The sequence below is a fragment of the Festucalex cinctus genome, chromosome 1, assembly GCF_051991245.1.
Source record: "Festucalex cinctus isolate MCC-2025b chromosome 1, RoL_Fcin_1.0, whole genome shotgun sequence".
Lineage (NCBI taxonomy): Eukaryota > Metazoa > Chordata > Actinopteri > Syngnathiformes > Syngnathidae > Festucalex > Festucalex cinctus.
This window is the reverse complement of record NC_135411.1, coordinates 2,082,881-2,100,278: the sequence shown is the minus strand read 5'-3', so window position 1 is coordinate 2,100,278 and position 17,398 is coordinate 2,082,881. Positions and strand designations below refer to the sequence as shown.

The 17,398-nt window shown below is 42.7% G+C and overlaps 3 protein-coding genes across 7 annotated transcripts; 2 read left to right on the top strand and 1 right to left on the bottom strand.

Annotated features, from left to right (window-relative positions):
- Positions 1-234: 234 nt before the first annotated feature.
- On the top strand, positions 235-1,523 carry LOC144007615 (dual specificity protein phosphatase 18). 3 transcript variants are annotated; one of them, XM_077507413.1, is made up of 2 exons: positions 235-358; positions 760-1,523. In XM_077507413.1, exon 2 carries the CDS (start codon positions 774-776, stop codon positions 1,401-1,403), a length of 630 nt encoding a protein of 209 aa, XP_077363539.1. In that variant the 5' UTR covers positions 235-358; positions 760-773; the 3' UTR covers positions 1,404-1,523. The 3 variants fall into 3 exon arrangements, with proteins under 3 accessions (XP_077363539.1, XP_077363554.1, XP_077363546.1); XM_077507428.1 differs by having other exon boundaries at positions 308-358; positions 763-1,523; XM_077507420.1 differs by having other exon boundaries at positions 311-358; positions 630-1,523.
- Positions 1,524-2,160: 637 nt separating this feature from the next.
- LOC144007530 (erythroferrone) lies at positions 2,161-9,694 on the top strand. Of its 3 annotated transcripts, none has more exons than XR_013280202.1 (7): positions 2,161-3,325; positions 5,525-5,635; positions 5,717-5,807; positions 5,872-5,984; positions 7,628-7,727; positions 7,816-7,897; positions 9,029-9,147. XR_013280202.1 is itself a non-coding variant. In XM_077507276.1 (7 exons), the coding sequence occupies exons 1-7, from the start codon at positions 5,585-5,587 to the stop codon at positions 9,249-9,251; spliced, it is 615 nt and encodes a 204-aa protein (XP_077363402.1). In that variant the 5' UTR covers positions 3,214-5,584; the 3' UTR covers positions 9,252-9,395. The 3 variants fall into 3 exon arrangements, 2 of the variants coding, with proteins under 2 accessions (XP_077363402.1, XP_077363389.1); XM_077507276.1 differs by lacking the exon at positions 9,029-9,147 and adding exons at positions 8,950-9,028; positions 9,153-9,395 and having other exon boundaries at positions 3,214-5,635; XM_077507263.1 differs by having other exon boundaries at positions 3,214-5,635; positions 8,950-9,694.
- A 1,467-nt stretch (positions 9,695-11,161) lies between these two features.
- On the bottom strand, positions 11,162-16,606 carry LOC144007331 (uncharacterized). Its single transcript, XM_077506875.1, has 2 exons — positions 16,515-16,606; positions 11,162-13,076 (listed from the first exon to the last, which is right to left on the bottom strand). Exons 1-2 carry the CDS (start codon positions 16,597-16,599, stop codon positions 11,587-11,589), a joined length of 1,575 nt encoding a protein of 524 aa, XP_077363001.1. The 5' UTR covers positions 16,600-16,606; the 3' UTR covers positions 11,162-11,586.
- Positions 16,607-17,398: the final 792 nt, after the last annotated feature.

Here is a 17,398-nt window from a genome sequence, read left to right as displayed (position 1 = left end):
GTCACACTTTTTATTTTATTTTTTATTATTATTATTATTTCACACTTTCAAATACAAAACAATGCATACAAAGCTCAACAAAACAAAAACAAATGAACTTTCCAGGGGTTAAACAAGTCTCGGTCACACTTGACTGATGATGATGTGTGGGCGTGGCCTCATGCAGGCCCCTCAGCTCAAGTCTATTTAAAAACTCGGGTTGCTCGCTCAAAGTGTGCCTGTGACGTCACGCCCGCCATTTTCAGCCTCAGCTGGCCGACTAAATTTAACGTGTCGTCTTATTGGCTTACGCGCACGCGCACGCGTACACGCCGTCACTGAGCGAGAGCGAGACAAAACCACGGACGAGTCAAAGCAGGTTTGAAAAATGTCTTTTCATTTTTGAAGAACTCGTTTAACCTTTTTATATGTATCGGGGATGCACGATAATGCTATTTTCAACTGATACCAATAAACCAATCATTTTAATAAATAATAATTATGAATTAAATATTAATGAATTATTAGAATTATAATTCATATTAATATAATATATATATGTATTATATTATAATTATCATTATTTTGAGTCCTCGATTTCATGAGTCTATTTTTTTCCCCCCTATTTAATCTGACACGTGTCCGGATAGCGTGACAAGGTGGGAGTCGCAAGATGGCCGCCCTGTGACTTCAACGGCTTGCACTGGCGCGTATAGGTGTGACGTCACGATGCTGCCACGTCTGAGCCGTGACACGCCCTTTTTGCGTTTGCCTTTCCAGCAGGCGGGGCCGCCATGTCCTTCTGCCAGATCACGCCCACCTTGTTCCTGGGCGGGGCGGACGCCGCGCTGAACGGCGCCCTGGTGGCCCGCAAAGGCATCACGCTGATCGTCAACGTCACGCTGAGCCACCCGTGCCCGCCCTACCCGGGCGTGGAGGTGCTGCGGGTGCCCGTCCGCGACCTGCCGGACGCCCGCCTCGGCGACCACTTCGAGGCGGTGGGCCGGCGCATCCACGCCAACCGGCCGGGGGCCACCCTGGTGCACTGCGCCGCCGGCAGGAGCCGCTCGCCCGCCCTGGTCATGGCCTACCTCATGAGGTACCGCGGAGTCAGCCTGCGCCGGGCCCACCTGTGGGTGCGCGACCTGCGGCCCGGCGTCAGCGTCAACGCCGGATTCTGGGAGCAGCTGCTCCGCTACGAGAGGCGACTCTTCGGCGGCAACACGGTCGCGGTGGAGCCGTCGGCGCCGCCCGGTCGGGGCGGAACGGACGACGCGAGAAGCGCGCCGCTCGCGCTGACGTCACGCCAGCGGGCGTCGCCGAGCGAAACGCTCCGGTCGCCGGCGGTGACGTCACGCGGCAACCCGGCCGTCAATCGCCGAAAGAATTTGTGGAGCTCGTCGTGGAATGCGACATTCAAATAATAATAATATGTAAAAAAAAAAAAAAAAAATCAGCTGAAAAGATCATTTTTTTGTATTGATGCTATTTCCTGTATGTGGACATTATTATTAATATAAATATTTACATTGTGGGGGGTTGTTTTAGTCCAAATAAATTAAAACTAGGAAAAATGCAAAAACAAAAAACGACTGCAAATCATGAAAACACAAACCGAATAAATAAATAAATAAAAAATACACAAATCAGAAAACACCAAAAAAACACACAAACAAAACCAAAAAACAGAAACAAAAAAGTCATCCCAAACACAAATCAGAAAACACAAACAAGAAAAACAACAACAATCACGGTTGAAGCCAGAGGGCGGCCATCTTGCGTTGCCACTCGCGAAAGGTTTTGCTTGCTTTCTTATTTGTGGAATGTCTTATAGACTTAAAATATTTTCTGCCTTCATTTTCAAACATGGAAATATGAGGTCTCTGCAGAAATGAGCGTTTGTGTATATGCCATTTTGCCAATATCAGAACAAAATTGATCATATGAAAAGCGTTTTTACGTCTATTGAAGCCAAACAGTATATTTTCCAAACAGAGAGACTCGATAATAATGAAAACAGAATTAGTAAAAATTCTGCAGAAATTTTGGATGACTGCTGGATCTTGCAATGCGGAAAGCCGAACGTTTGCCAAATGTTGGTGTACTTACCTCTCAATCAGTCCGCAAGCTAGCATTAGCATGCTAAGCTAACTTAGCATTAACATTTGCATGATAACTTAGCATTAGCATGCTAAGCTAGCAATAGTATGCTAACTTAACATGAGCTAAGTTAGCATTAGCATTAATGTGCTAAGTTAGCATTAATGCTAACTTAGCTTTAGCATTAGCATGCTCACTTAGCATTAACATGCTAACTTAGCACTAGTTAGGTTATAAATATATGCAAAATAAGGCGGGAAAATTCCTTCAGCTTTGCTCAGCAAAAATTCTTCGTTTTTTGTGCAAAGTCGCATTGCAAACTTGCCCAACCGTCGATTCCCGGTGATGGGCGTGTTCCAATTATGCGAGTCGTAGGCAACAGCCAATCAGGCACTCTCTGGGAAAGATGACGTCACGTGGGTTAAAAGAAGCCACTCAAAACAAAAGATTCAAATCAAAACAAGAATGGACATTTTATTCATGTATTTATTTTAATTGAGTTAGTTTTAATTAGTTTTCAGGGTGGTTCTGTTAGTTCTTATTGGTTATTTAATAAATGCTCAGTTTTAGTTGGTTTCCGTATTAGATTTACTTTAAAAAAAAAAAAAAAAAACGTATGACGTGCGCAATTTAAAAAAAAAAACAGCATGGGAGTGACGTCATCTTTTTGTGCTTTTCTATTGGCTGCTGCACGATGATGTCACTTCCGTGTGACACGTTCAAAACATTTTTCGTAAACATCAAATGTAGTTTCAGTTACTTTTCATTTTTTTAATAAGCATTTTCGTTTTTATTTGATTTTTTTCACAAAATTGTTTTTTTTAAATATCTATATTTGTTTGAAAACTTGTTTTAAAAATGAGCAAAGAAGGCGATGATGTCATCCAACTGGTCAAGCTAGCAGAAGATGATGACACGCGGGTGATGCAATAAAAGGGGTGTGGCTCTAGCCTATCAGGGCCTTTGCCGGAACATTTCATCATCTTGGCCCCGCCCACCTTATCTTCCAGCATGCGTGTGCACGCGCGTGTCAATGTGTGTGTGCTGAACGCCGCAGATAAACAGGACGACGCTGGAGCGCGACGGAAAACGTTTGTGTGGCGACCACGAGCGGAAGAAGGTCAACCTGATGATGATGATGACGATGATGATGATGATGATGATGACGATGATGACGATGACGATGACGGTGACGGTGAGCAGCAGTCAGGAGGTTGCGGTGCTCGCGGGCGACGAGGCGCTCCAGGTAAGAAGCGCATACACGCGAAATGGCCAGAAAGAAGTTTGGATGGGGCGGAGCCAATTCAGCTGAACCAAAACAAAATGGAGGCGATCACGCTTCAAAAAAAAGTGCAAAAAGTTGGCTTGCCAGTCGGATCCAAGGTAGTTTGAATTCACAAAAAAACTACAACTAAAAAAAAATATATATATATATTTTGTTCACAAAAATGTCATTTGTTTTCGTCTTTGGTAAAGAATCGACCGCATGAGCCTTTGGGGATGATTTGAAATGTGATTTCGCATACATTTATCTTGAAAGTCATCGGAATGAGGACGTTTGAAAGTGTGTCACGGACGTGACGTCATCTGGCAGCAGCCAATAGAAAAGCACCAAAAGATGACGTCACGAAAATGACCTTTTTCACTTGAGCGTGTTGATGAAATATTGCGCGAATGGAACACAAGCCAAGTCGCAAATGTTTGGAAATTCCCGTGACAAGCGAACGTTGCGTTCGCTCCTTTTGACTTGTCGTCATCTCGTTGCGGGAAATATGAAAACTTTTTCATTTCTTGACTTTGGAAATCTCACGATCGGGTCGAGCGGTCGCTCGCCGTCGCCGAAGGCGTTCGCGAAACGGCAAAACGCCGAATGAACGACCGACTGAACAAACGACCGACCAAATGACTGACCGAATGACCGACTGAACGACCAACCTAGCAACCGACCGAACAACGGACCAAACAATCAACCGAACGGCCGACCAAACGACTGACTGACCGACTGAATGACCAACCAAGCGATTAACAACCGACCAAATGACCGACCTAATGACTGACTGACCGAACGACCGATCAAACGACCGAATGACCAACTAAACTTCCGACCAAACGACCAACTGAACACCCAACCGAATGACCGACCGACCAAACGACCGACCGACCGAATGAACGACCAACCAAACCGACCAAAGGACCAACCGACCGAACGACCAATCAAATGTCCAACCGAACGAATGACTGACCAAACGACCGACCGAACGACCGACTGACCGACTGAATGACTGACCAAGCGATTAACAACCGACCAAATGACCAACTGAACACCCAACCGAATGACCGACCTAATGACTGACTGACCGAACGACCGACCAACCAAAGGACCGACCGACCGAACGAACAAACAAACGACCAACCGAACGAACAAACAAACGACCAACCGAACGAACAAACAAACGACCAATCAAATGACCAACCGAACGAATGACTGACCAAACGACCGACCGAACGACCGACCGACCGACCAAACGACCGACCGAACGACCGAATGACCGACCAACCAAACCGACCAAAGGACCAACCGACCGAACGACCAATCAAATGTCCAACCGAACGAATGACTGACCAAACGACCGACCGAACGACCGACTGACCGACTGAATGACTGACCAAGCGATTAACAACCGACCAAATGACCAACTGAACACCCAACCGAATGACCGACCTAATGACTGACTGACCGAACGACCGACCAACCAAAGGACCGACCGACCGAACGAACAAACAAACGACCAACCGAACGAACAAACAAACGACCAACCGAACGAACAAACAAACGACCAATCAAACGACCAACCGAACGAATGACTGACCAAACGACCGACCGAACGACCGAACGACCGACCGACCGAACGACTCCCTCATCGCCACGCAAAAGATTGCGAGTGGACAAAGTCACCTTTTGGGTCCGCCTCCCCTCATGTCAAGGAGCAGTCGAGTCAAAGTGAAATGCAAACGCAAAGTTTTTATACGCACGCACACGCTAAAAATCGCTTGAGACGCGAGTGGAGCTGACGTTGGTGGATTGTTTTGCTTTTGACTTCCAAAAGAGGCTTTGAAGATGTTGATTTGATTTGACTGATGTTTATTGCCAGTTGACTCTAAAACGAAACTTTTCAAAGTTGAAGGAATCCTATGGGCAAAAGTGGCTAGCTTGATGCTAACATGCTAACAGCTGGAGCAGCTGCATTTGCATTCCACTCAAGTCAACTTTAAAAGGAGCCTTAAAGTGCTGCGCATGAAAACAGAAATCAAAAAAAAAATAAAATAAAAAAAAAAAAATAAAAAAAAATAAAAAAGAAAACAGAAATCGGCCATGCAGTCGAGAAAAAGTCAAACAAGAACAAAAGAAATATGAGTAGAAAGATGAACAACTTCCTCCCTCCAGGCCCCGCCCCCCTCGGACGGCTCTCCGCCTTCGCCACTTTTGTCTCAGAGCGTCTGGCGCATGTTGGTCAACAACTCGCACGGGCGCAAAATCTCCCGGAGAAGGTCAAAGGTCACTTGCAAGACGCCGGTCAAGTTTTCAGCCAATGACGTGTCGGTTGGTGATGTGACGACGTGTGCGCGTGTCCTCCAGGGACCTCCGGGACCACAAGGACTCCAGGCCCCTCCCACGCCCCGCCCACATCCGCCGCAGCTCATCGGCAACTTTCCCGGCACGCTCAGCGGTATCACAGTTCGCCGTGTTATGCTAATTTAGCGCGCGCTCTCCACATGCATTTGTTGTTGCAGGCGGGTCTTCCGAAGAGCGTCCGCCTCCAGTCTCCGCCTCCTTCCTGGGTCGCCTCCCCCGAGCGGTGCGAGTGGCACGTCGAAGCCTGACGGAGCTCCGCCCCTTCACTCAGGTGACATCATCGCAACCGGCGACTTCGACGTGACCGGACTGTCAATCGGCGCCCGAGGGCGGCCATCTTACGTTGCCACATTCACGACGACACTATTGGCAGTGCGTGTTTTACGCCGGCTCGCTGGTCGGGCGTCGTCTTGAGATAAGAGCCGACCGACGTCACTCTTTGCATCCATCATTCAGACTGATCTCAATATCCAATCTCATCCACTTTATTTGACATCTGCACACTCGCATACATATTCAATCTAGCAAAAAAACTCTCAATAAAATGTTAACATACAATAAGTAGAATTAAAAAAAGACATTGAAATAAATAAAGTTGAGTCGAGTTGAGTTCAACAAGTAAATATTAAGTTAAGCATATTAATATTGTAATGTTGGTAAATACATTTGATATGAAAGTAGAAATGAAAATGAGTCGACAAATGTCGAAGGAAAATCAAATTTTTCGACTGTTGCGTCCGGAGCATTTAAGGCGTGACACCAGTTGGTGTCACATGACAATCAGCCTCGCAACGGAGCAGGCAGCGCCATGACGCAATCTGGAGAATCAGCGACAGCTGCGTTGTGGTCAGAGCAAAAACAAAAGAGCAACAAATGCGAATTGTTTGAATGCATCCAGGACAGTTGAATTGACTCGGTGAGAGTTTCGAGTGGCAATTTGTCCATTTTCCTATTAGGATGTTGATTGCTGGCTAATTGTTGAACTGTTTGAATTGATTTCTAGCCTGCTTTCAGTCACACGTGGTGAAGACTTGATTGATTGATTGATTGATTGTGATGATTCTGAAGTCGGAGTTGAATGAACTTATTTGCTAGCATGGATTGAAGTGGATGTTTACAGGATACAATGGGGGGAAAAACAAAAAAAACCTTTTTTGCAATTAAGTTTAAAACTATGCATTAAAAACTAATGTCAATGATTTGTTTAAAAATGAGCTTAATGTGGTTATTGAATGGTTTGCATTGAATATGGAAAATGTTAATTTGGATGTATTTTGATAAGTCCAGATTGTTTCAATGTGCTTGTAATATTGTGTATAAATAGTTTTCTCGTTTGAAAGCTTTTTCCCCTAATGGTTGATACCTTGAAATTGAAAAAGAGAAAACTTTTGTCATTGAGTGAATCCCAGTTGGAGTCTTCAAGTGGATGTTTGTTTTGTTTTCAAGTTTTCAAGTTGGTGGAACTGCACTCGCGTAAAAGAACTTGACAATATATATGACATTTATTTGTTTTATTCATTTTAACTTTCCGAGTATTTTTTGAGCAAATTTGGCACTTTAGAAAGTGGCAAATTTGGGACTTTTTTTTTTTTTTTTTTTTTCGTCACATTGCCCCTGCCCTCTAAAAAAATATTTTTACGCTGAACTAGTAGCCAAGGAATTTGGTGAATTCTACTCACACAAGTTACATTTCTAGTTGGCCGTGATTAGTTTAGTTTTTATTGTCTGACAACATCAGACTTTGAGATTTTTAGACCACAGAACTCAATAATGTGACGTATTCAAGTCAGGCAACGCAAGATGGCCGCCGGCGGGCGGCGTCGCTTCTCCCAACGCGGCATTGACGGTCCGGTTCCTATGCGAGTCGGCGATCACCCGGCGGAACGCCAAAGTGTGTGACCTCTGACCCCGCAGGCCCCGCCCCCCCAGCAACGCGGCTTCCACGTCGTCAGCGACGGCCGCTACGTGGCCCCGCTGAGCGGATTTTACCTGCTGAGCGCCCGCCTCCGCCTGAGTCAGTCACGTGATGTGTGATGTCATCATCATCATCATCATCGTCATCATCCTCACGCGCAACGACGTGTTTGTGTGTGTGCGTTCAGAGTCGGGCGAGCACGTTGAGTTGCGGCCGCGCGACAGCGTGACGGCGGCAATCTGCGTCCATTCGCTGTGTCGTGCCAACCTGTGAGTATTAGTTTTAGTTTTAGTATTATTCTAATATACGGCGGACGCGTCGATCCGGTTCGTCAAACTGTCAACGTCGTCTTCGTTATTTTAACGGCACGAAATTTGATGACTGTCAGTAAATTTCTGTCGTCATGATCAAACTGCCGAGTTTTAGTTGATTTTTTTTTTCTTTTTTTATTAACTCAACCAGGTCAAGTCAAAAAATTTCCATACTATGGAGGACCAAAAATGCCAAAATTCAAAATAAATAAATGACTAACTAAATAAATAAATTGAATAAAAGTACAAATGAAAAAATGATATAAAAATGTAATTCAAAAATCAAATACAAATGTATTTCCATTTTTAATTAGTTTTCATGGTGGTTCCGTTTAGTTTTTATTAGTTTTAGTTATTTAATAAATGTTTAGTATTAGTTTTAGTTTAATTTTATTTATTTAATTTTCAATTGCAGGGTGGTTCTGTTTTTTTTGTGTTTTTAAAAAAAAATAGTTTTAGCTATTTAATAAATGCTTAGTTTTACTTTACTATCAATATTAGTTTTAATTTAATTTTTATTCATTTAATTTTCAATTGAGTTGGTTTTTAGGGTGGTTCTGTTTTTTGTTTTTTTTTAGTAGTTTTAGCTATTTAATAAATGCTTAGTTTTAGTTTTGTTTTATTTTTTCTGTATTAATTTTAGTTTTAATTTCATTTTTATTTACTTAATTTTCAATTTAGTTTTTATTAGTTTTCAGGGTGGTTCTGTTAGTTTTTTATTAGTTTTAGTTATTTAATACTTAGTTTTAGTTTAGATTTTTAGTTTTAAAAATGTGTATTGTGCACTTTTTAAAAAATATTTCCGTGTTGATTTTAATTTAACGAAATTGTTTTTTTTGAAATACCGTTGATGGGGATGTCGATAAGTCCACAACGAGAGTCTATCAATCGGTCCTTCCCCGATTATTGATGATTTAAGTTGCATTTTCGAATCTTCCCGTCAATCGGCAACAAAACGGGCGTGTTGACGGAACGCCCGGTTGTGTGTGCGTGCGTCTTGTGCGTTCCAGCGCCATCGAGTCGGTGGTGGGCGTGGCCAGCGTGGGAGGAGCCTTCGCCATCACCCTGACCGGGACGCTCTTCTTACAGGTCGCCGAGCTTCACGCTAACGCTAGCGCTAGCGCTAACGCTGCTCATCGCTTGCACGTCTTTGACGCGGAGGAGGCCGCGCCCCCCCCGGCGCCAAGTGACGCCATCTTGTTTTGTGGCCCAGGCTGGCGAGTACGCGTCGGTCTACGTGGACAACGCCAGCGGCGGCGCCGTCAGCATCTTGGCCGACTCCTTCTTCTGCGTCGTCCTGCTGGCAAGTTGAGCGCTCGACAAACGATTGCGCTGGAACCGATTCCCGTCTTTCCTGTCATGTGGGCTCTGTTCCGATTCAAATTCGACGGCTGCATTCGGAGAAAGTGGGATTTTCCCACTTCAAATCATTTTGACAAGACATTTTTATTTAGTTTTAATTACAGTAGTTTGACAAAAATTAATTCAAGTTTTAGTCGTCCGATTTGGATTTTAGTTTGAGTCCAATTTTAGTCGACTAAATTGACAGTTTAATCGATATTTTCCTTCAGCATACATTTCAACTTTTATACAGAAAATTACAACACAATATTTGTAAATATAATCCAACGGTGTCTTTATTGTTTCAATCCAACATGTTGAACTGACAATAATATCACTTAGTTTTCACCTAAATTTAAAAAAAAAAAAGTGCATAGGCCGAATTGAGATACATTTTCCAGCTGCAAAATAAATGTAAACAATTTTGAACATGAAATAAAATGCACTGAACAGTTTCCGAGTTCTTTTTTTTCTCCAACCCGCATTTCCATTCCTTCTGATTGGATCGTGTGATTTTTTTTTCCTCACTGTTTTTATTTTTAAGTCATTATTAAAATTGTCAGTCCATTTGAGTTCTCGTTTTGGTGTCAATGAATGGCTTCAATTTGAATTTGACTTTCATTTTGGTCTGAAAACAATCAAATGAACGCTGCTTCAAACCAGGAAGTGCGTACGGGAACGCCCCCTTGAACTTGGAAATCGCACTTTGCCAAATTGGGGAAAGGGAAAAAAAACCGCGAATTCACGGACGGACTACAAGTGACGTCACTCTTCGACGGCGACCCGTTTGGAGACAGATCGTGAAAGGTAAAACACAACTTAGTCCAGTATAAAACTACAATGAACACCCAATCAATGTTTTGCAATTGTCCCTTTCATTTCATTTTGCAATGATGTAATTGGGTGGAACTATGTTTGGTTTTCCGATTTGTTCTGGACTCTATGCACAAATAGCCGTGACGTGTTTCGGCGAAAATCTCTGAGCGCAACCTCCCTTTCCGGTTGAGCCGATCGCCGTTTGTTTTCCTTCAGAGAACCTCACCAGTTGTCATCGTGTATTTTGGTCCTTGTTTCTTCCGCGTGCATTTGTCGAGCGTCCAAGAAGAGGCGAGACGACGGGAACATCGAGCAATCGCTGCCGTGTGCGCAGATCAACAGGTTGAACTCGACTTGTTTTTTCTCCCCTCTTATGCGGAGACACTTTGTTGTAACTTGCTCACTGACGCAGGGATAAAGTGGAACCTCAACTTAGGAACGTCTCCTCGTACGAAATGTTCCAGTTACGAAACGCCTCAACAGGAAAATATTGCCTCTTGTTCCGAAAGAAATTTCAAGATACGAAAGGTCCAAATACAGCACCGAATGCAACATACTTTCAGCTATGGCTACTAGCTAGCATCCTTCTGGCATCCCATTGGCTAAGAGGAACCTCGACCGTACGCATCTATGAGCGTAGAAAATAGAAAATAGATCGGCGTCTATGCAGCGTTCTCGTCATTCATCCCTCAGGCCATGACGTGTTCCGATAGTTTTTCGGAAATGTATTCACTAACGGCCAACGAATTTGTGCAAAAATTCAAACAATTGGTGATTGATGAAGGCACATTAAGTTTTTAAATGCGACGAGACGAGCCTTTTTTGGAAAAAGGATGCCTCGCCATAGCTGAAGTTTCCATCAAGGTTCGGAATTTGTTGAAAAGAATCGCCCAGAAAAAGTGTTCACCAGTCGGGCGTTTGTTCACTAAGATGATGTTTGCCTTGGACATTTTCAAAGGATTGTTTAAAAAAAATAAAATAAATCCTTGGATCAGTTCTTTGCAAAAAACACTTCTGAGAGAGAACATGAACCAAAGAGGGCAAAAAACGATGAGGACAGCAGTTAAAAAGGTAAAAGACCATTTTTATTCTTTATTTTTTACATCAGGCACAAATCTCATTTACTTGGAAGATGTATTTGTTACATGTTTTGATGAATTTTTATGCTTTATAAAACATTTATGTCTGATTTTTGGGAGGCTTGGAACAGATTAGGGCGTTTCCATGGAAAATGCGTCTCTACTTACCAAATTTTCGACTTAAGAACTTTCTTCCAGAACCAATTAATTTCGTAAGTAGAGAATACATATATTTAAGAGACGGTGCATATGGATCCGCACTTACATGTCAACAAGCCAGATTTTCATCTCCATCTTCTTATAAGGTTGATGTAACATTTTAAATACAAATTCCATTTCAAAATACAAGACACATACAATACAAGTAAACAGACCATTGGTTGATTCAGCCGTAGATTTCTGCACTAGATTTTAATCACTGCTCTTCTCACCAGCACACTTGTGCCGCTTAGCGTCGGCCTGATTTGGGAATCTTTGGCCACAAAATGCGCAGACAAAAAGTTTCTCACCAGCGTGGGTTTTTGTGTGTCTTTTTAAGTTATAATTCACAGAGAAACTCTGGCCACAAATTGTGCAGGAAAACGGCTTCTCACCAGTGTGGGTTCTTGCGTGTGTTCTTAAGCTTCCCTTTTCAGAGAAACTTCGAGCGCAAACTGTGCAGGCAAATGGTTTCTCGCCAGTGTGGGCTCTTGTGTGTGCTTTTAAGTGTCCCTTCTCAGAGAAACGTCGAGCACAAACTGAGCAGGCAAATGGTTTCTCGCCAGTGTGGGCCCTTGTGTGCGTTTTCAAGTTTCCCTTCTGAGAGAAACTCTGGCCACAAACTGAGCAAACGAAAGGCTTCTCACCAGTGTGGGTTCTTACGTGTCTTTTTAAGCTTATCTGTTGGGAGAAACTCTGGCCACAAACTGAGCAGGCGAAAGGTTTCTCAGCAGTGTGGGTTCTTATGTGTGTTTTTAAGTATTTATTCAGAGAGAAACTCTGGCCACAAATTGTGCAGGCGAAAGGTTTCTCCCCAGTGTGGGTTCTCGTGTGTGTTTTTAAGCTTCGCTTCTCAGAGAAACTTCGACCGCAAACGGTGCAGGGAAAAGGTTTCTCACCAGTGTGGGTTCGCATGTGTGTTTTTAAGGTTCCCTTCTCAGAGAAACTTCTTGCACAAACTGTGCAGGAAAAAGGTTTCTCACCAGTGTGGGCTCGCGTGTGTGCTTTTAAGCTTACCTTATAAGAGAAACTCTGGCCACAAACTGAGCAGGCAAATGGTTTCTCACCATTGTGGGCTCTTGTATGTGTTTGTAAGCTTCTCTTCTGAGCAAAACTTCGGGCACAAACTGTGCAGGAAAAAGGCTTCTCACCAGTGTGTGTTTTTACGTGTCTTTTTAAGCTTCCCTTGTCAGAGAAACTTTGACCACAAACTGAACAGGGAAAAGTTTTCTCACCAGTGTGGCCAATCACGTGTCTTTTCAACGTTTTCTCCCAGGCAAAGGTTTTCCCGCACTGAGAACATTTCCAACCTTTGTTGTCAGCGTGACATGTCACATCATCGTCATCGGTGGGAGAAGCGTGCGACGAGTCGTCACCATCTGACATGGGAGCTAACCAGCTGTCTGCTTGTGATCCTACACGGTGGTCTTCGTCACCTTCTGTTGTCATTTGTTTCCTTGAGCTACTGCTGCTGGGAGGCTCCGCCCTTTTGTTTTCTTCATAATGACCTTCACCTTCAGTCTTCAAATGGACACCAGTTACGGGCAACTCTGTGAAATCCTCCTCTTTAATGTATGGTGGCGAGGGTTCCTCTTTCTTTATGTTTGGAGTCTGCGGCTGCTCCTCTTCTTTAACTTGAAGAGGCTCCAAGTCCTCCTCCTCTTTTACAACAGGGAACTCAAGACAGTATTTTTCACTGACGTCTGTGGGACACAAGACACACAAGGTTTGGTTTGGTTTGGTTTGGTTTGGTCAAGTCAGTTTGTTGCGACTTTAATGTTATGTATTTGACAGTTTAGATTTGCAGATGGGACACATGAGTGAAAGAAAAACAAAACTGGTAAATGTCTATTTTGCTTCAGAAATCATTCCTGACATGTTTGCTCGAAACGCCTACAAAAAAAATCACATCCAAAGTTGTTTTCTGCATAATGACCTTCACTTTTCGTCTTCAAAATTCTGTAAACCCTGATTGTTCTAGGCATGTTTTTTTCAATCCAGCGCCGAAGATGAACGGTGGCCAGTACGACACTGGACACTGCTGACCCCGGGAACACACCAGATGCGTGTGCGTGTGCGTTGCGTTCCGGTGGCGCAGTCGATTCATTTCCATTCATTCAGCTTGTTCAAATTAGTGTTGTGTGGTTCACGACCGTTTCGTTCAAAAAGAACAAATCTTTCACTTCTTGAAGTGATTCGTTCTTTTCTCAGTTCATTAGACCCATTTTCTAGTTTTGCCGGACGAACCGTCAAAACCGTGCAAACTAGCACAGAACACATCGAGCTGGACAGGAAGAGCGACGCAGTTTCAAAATAAAATTTCCGGTTACTTATCAGAATAAAATGGTTATTTTTATAGCTGCGCGACGGATGATTTAACTCGCCGCAAAAATCCTTTGAAGAAAAGAAGAAGTAAGAAGGAATTTCCTTTCTTTTCTGCGGCGCGCCGATCATTCTCAAGAATTGATTTTTTCCTTACAAATAAGTCTGTTGCTGAGAAAACTGCTCGAAAAATACATTCTATTATTATTAGCGACCATGCACTAGTCTCACTCACTCTACAAATTGATTATACCTTTAAACCAGCCCCGATATGCCGTTTTTTTTGAAAGATGCCGACTTTGACAAAATTCTAAGAAGCGAAAGGGCAAATTTTCTGGAAATAAATGACTCTCCAAACATATTTCCATCTCTTCTCTGGGAAGCAGGGAAAGCGGTAATTAGCGGAAAAATATCAGATCATATTCAACGTATAAAAACAGACAGACAACTGAGATGCAATAACTTTGAACACAATAACAAATGAGGTAAATTTCTGGCACACCAACGTCAACGCAATCGGGAAAAATCTCTTATAACGGCTATTAATATCATTTTTAATTTTTTCATGAAATACTTTCCAGGGTAAATTTGATGTACAATTCTAAAGGAAAGCTCTGCAATTTTGTTCGTAATGAAAAATGTATGAGGCAAGAACCAGACTTGAGTCCACGTTCCATTCTTGTCTCGAGAGTTCCAATAGGATCGAATGTTTGCTTTAGTAGAAAGCTCGCTCTGAAACAAAAAACGATTGGCTCGATTCTTCTTCTTGCGATGGAACAAGAAACAGATTTTCCCACATAAGGTGTTGAAAGGATTTGTAACACCTCGACATAGTAGAAGAGAAGCCGCAGGAATATCATCCCGAACTTGAACAAATTCTCTAAATGACACTGGAAAATCACATTTTTGACAAAATGACTCATGAAATAACCCTCAGCAGTAAGTAGCTGACTCACTAAACAGATATCCTTTATGAAAAGACTCTTATTCTTAGACAAAATATGACCATTATTCCATCAATAATATCGTTGTGGTGAGAAATTGTGTTTATAAATCAAACTCCAAGCCAATGGAACCTGTTTATGAAAGTCAGCTCATTTCAGTGGCATCTTCTTTATATTGTAATTACAAACTAACAGGAAAGATAGAAATAGAAATTTCGGGCACTTGACATTGTTTTCATTTTTTTTTTTTTTTTTTTTAAAGCCTTCCAGGGAGTAACGTCGGGTGTCTGGGGCACGTTAGATGCAGATCGTGTTTCCTTCTGAGTAGATTCAATTGCAGCGAAAAGCTGTATTGTGCTGGTTCCGTCTTGGCGACGACAGGAAACAACTGACGAGAACGCGCATGACGTCACATCCTGCAGACAGAGGGCGGGAAACTGGAGCCATTCCGACCGGGTGCTTCCGAGGCTTGTCGGAGTCCATCGTCAACAGCGAAGATGTTGATCTACTCATTACAAATGTTTTAGTCATAAATGGTCAAATAAAAAGGCTATTGTTAAGATATTTGGGGGGGGGGGATCCTCCCTATATTAGCTTTAAAGGAAGGAACTTTGGAAGCCTTGGAGCACTCGAATTAGGCTGCAGACTTCAAATTGCTTTTGTTAAAAATATGGCTTTGGCTATTTGTAGGAAAGACCCCTGGATCTGCAACAAAGCCCTTTAGAAGAAGAAGAAGAGAAAAAAAAAGGATAGCAAGAGCCAGACGGGGCCCAGCATATAAATTAATTTTTGGTGACTTTATTTCCCAATATGAACATTTAAAGCTCGATTGGAATGGTTTCACATGTAAAATGATTTTTCAAAAAATAAAACGATGTGGCAATGTAAAATTGAAGCTGCTAGATGGCAATCAATGCACTGAGGTTATTAAAAAAAAAAAAAAAAAAAGATTCTCCCAGAAGGGATGAAGGATATAAGATGGTTAATTGCTGTCGGCAGGCTTCCTGCTCGGGCGATTGTATCGTGGAGCCGTTTGGATGGGACTGCAACATTGGACCCCTTTTTGTGTGGTTGGTGCTCATCGCGAACGCAGCAGCTGCTTGTTTACGAGCTCGCTTATCAGCAAACGTGTGTGACGTCATGCATGTTGAGATCATGTCTCTGATCAAGTGCTGAACGGAGGCCGATTCTGGCCTCTTTCATCGAAAAACTGCTTCAAACATCAAAGCGGATGTCGGGATGGAAGAATGTTGATTTGTTGGATTGTAATAGAGATCAGCAAGTCTGGGCAACAATGAAAGATATTGATCTTAAAATTGATGTCGTTTTTATGCCACTATTATGTAGGACTTGATAGAAAATAATATACCTTCTCAAGAATTATTCCAGATTGTTATAACAAGCAAGTGTGTCATGAGTATGAAGAACATAAAAATTGATAGTAACACCGTGGTCAGACAAATTCTCAGTTTTTTTAAGAAAAGAAAAAAATGAACAAAGAGAACTTTTCCCCTTGGCATATTTTACAATTGTAAAACTTTGGACTAATTGAATTTTGTGTGTTTTAATTGATTGTATATCTTATGTGTAAATAATGTTTGCTTTGTATTTGGTATTTTGAATCTGTTTTGTAAATGATATGTGAAACCAAATAAAGTTGTGTAAAAAGCGCAGTATCGGGACAAAAACTGGCCGATTCTCTTTGATGTGTGAACCAGGCTTGACAAAATCACGCAGCGAAAACCATCATTCGCAACTGCGCTACACGGGTGGAGATCGATTGCAAATATAAACAGAGCTGTTGTGCGTGATCAACTTTGCCCTTGGAGAATTCAAAGGTCGTTTTGCTTTAAGTCGACAACCATTAGCTCTTACCTTTAGCACTGGAATGATGCCGCTCCAAGTGGCTGTTCATATTCCTCATGTTTTCACTGTAACTATTGTGAGACACTTCTTGCATATACTCAAATCCTCCATATGAGGAAAAATTTAGTCTTCTTCCGGGCATTTCCCACCCGCCACTCTTATCAGGCGCTCCCCCTAGCGGCCCGCCAGGTAATTGCACAATAAGGAACAATGGAGCCGTTCGAGCGGTTATTTTGGACCCCTTGAGGAGCTACAATACATAATTTACATAGAAACAACAACAACAACAACAACAAAACAGCTTTCCTAGTTACTCAAACGGCTTGTATGTCCGTGTAGTAATAATTTTAAGCAATTACATCATGACCAGAGCAGCCTCAAGCCACCCATTTGCAGCAAACAAGAACAAAGCAAACATTTTGAAGGCAAAACAAAGGACATGGCTCCACCAGTTTGTGTCAAAATGTCGACCTTTGTTACAAGATGTACTTGGGGAGGAAAAAAAAGTGCTTCTATTACAATTTAAAATGTCCTTTTGCATTTTGCGTGTGTGAACGTGTTTGGACCTCTGTCATTGCCGTAGTTAGTGATCCAAGCTGGCCGGCCTTCTGCGCATGCGGGTCACCGATCGTGCAGGGATCACCGATCGTATCTTAACAGACCGGACCAGTCGGCCAGTGGCCGAAATAAAGTCAAAAATACTTATCGTGCTCCTTTTGTTATTAAATCATTGTTGGTACTCAATAAATAAATAAATACATACATAAATAAAAATACAATTGGTTGGCAACGAGTCCAGGGTGTCCCCCGCCTACTGCCCAGAGCCAGCTGAGATAGGCGCCAGCAGCCCCCGCGACCCTTGTGAGGAATAAGCGGTCAAGAAAATGGATGGG

Bases quoted from the DNA above. Each gene is read 5' to 3' on its own strand.
- LOC144007615 (XM_077507413.1), top strand. From the start codon at position 774: ATGTCCTTCTGCCAGATCACGCCCACCTTGTTCCTGGGCGGGGCGGAC.
- LOC144007530 (XM_077507263.1), top strand. From the start codon at position 5,585: ATGTTGGTCAACAACTCGCACGGGCGCAAAATCTCCCGGAGAAGGTCA. The intron at 5,636-5,716 runs GTCACTTGCAAG...CGTGTCCTCCAG, and splicing joins TCTCCCGGAGAAGGTCAAAG to GGACCTCCGGGACCACAAGG. The intron at 7,898-8,949 runs GTGAGTATTAGT...TGTGCGTTCCAG, and splicing joins TCGCTGTGTCGTGCCAACCT to CGCCATCGAGTCGGTGGTGG.
- LOC144007331 (XM_077506875.1), bottom strand. From the start codon at position 16,599: ATGCAAGAAGTGTCTCACAATAGTTACAGTGAAAACATGAGGAATATG. The intron at 13,077-16,514 runs GTAAGAGCTAAT...TGTGTCCCACAG, and splicing joins GCATCATTCCAGTGCTAAAG to ACGTCAGTGAAAAATACTGT.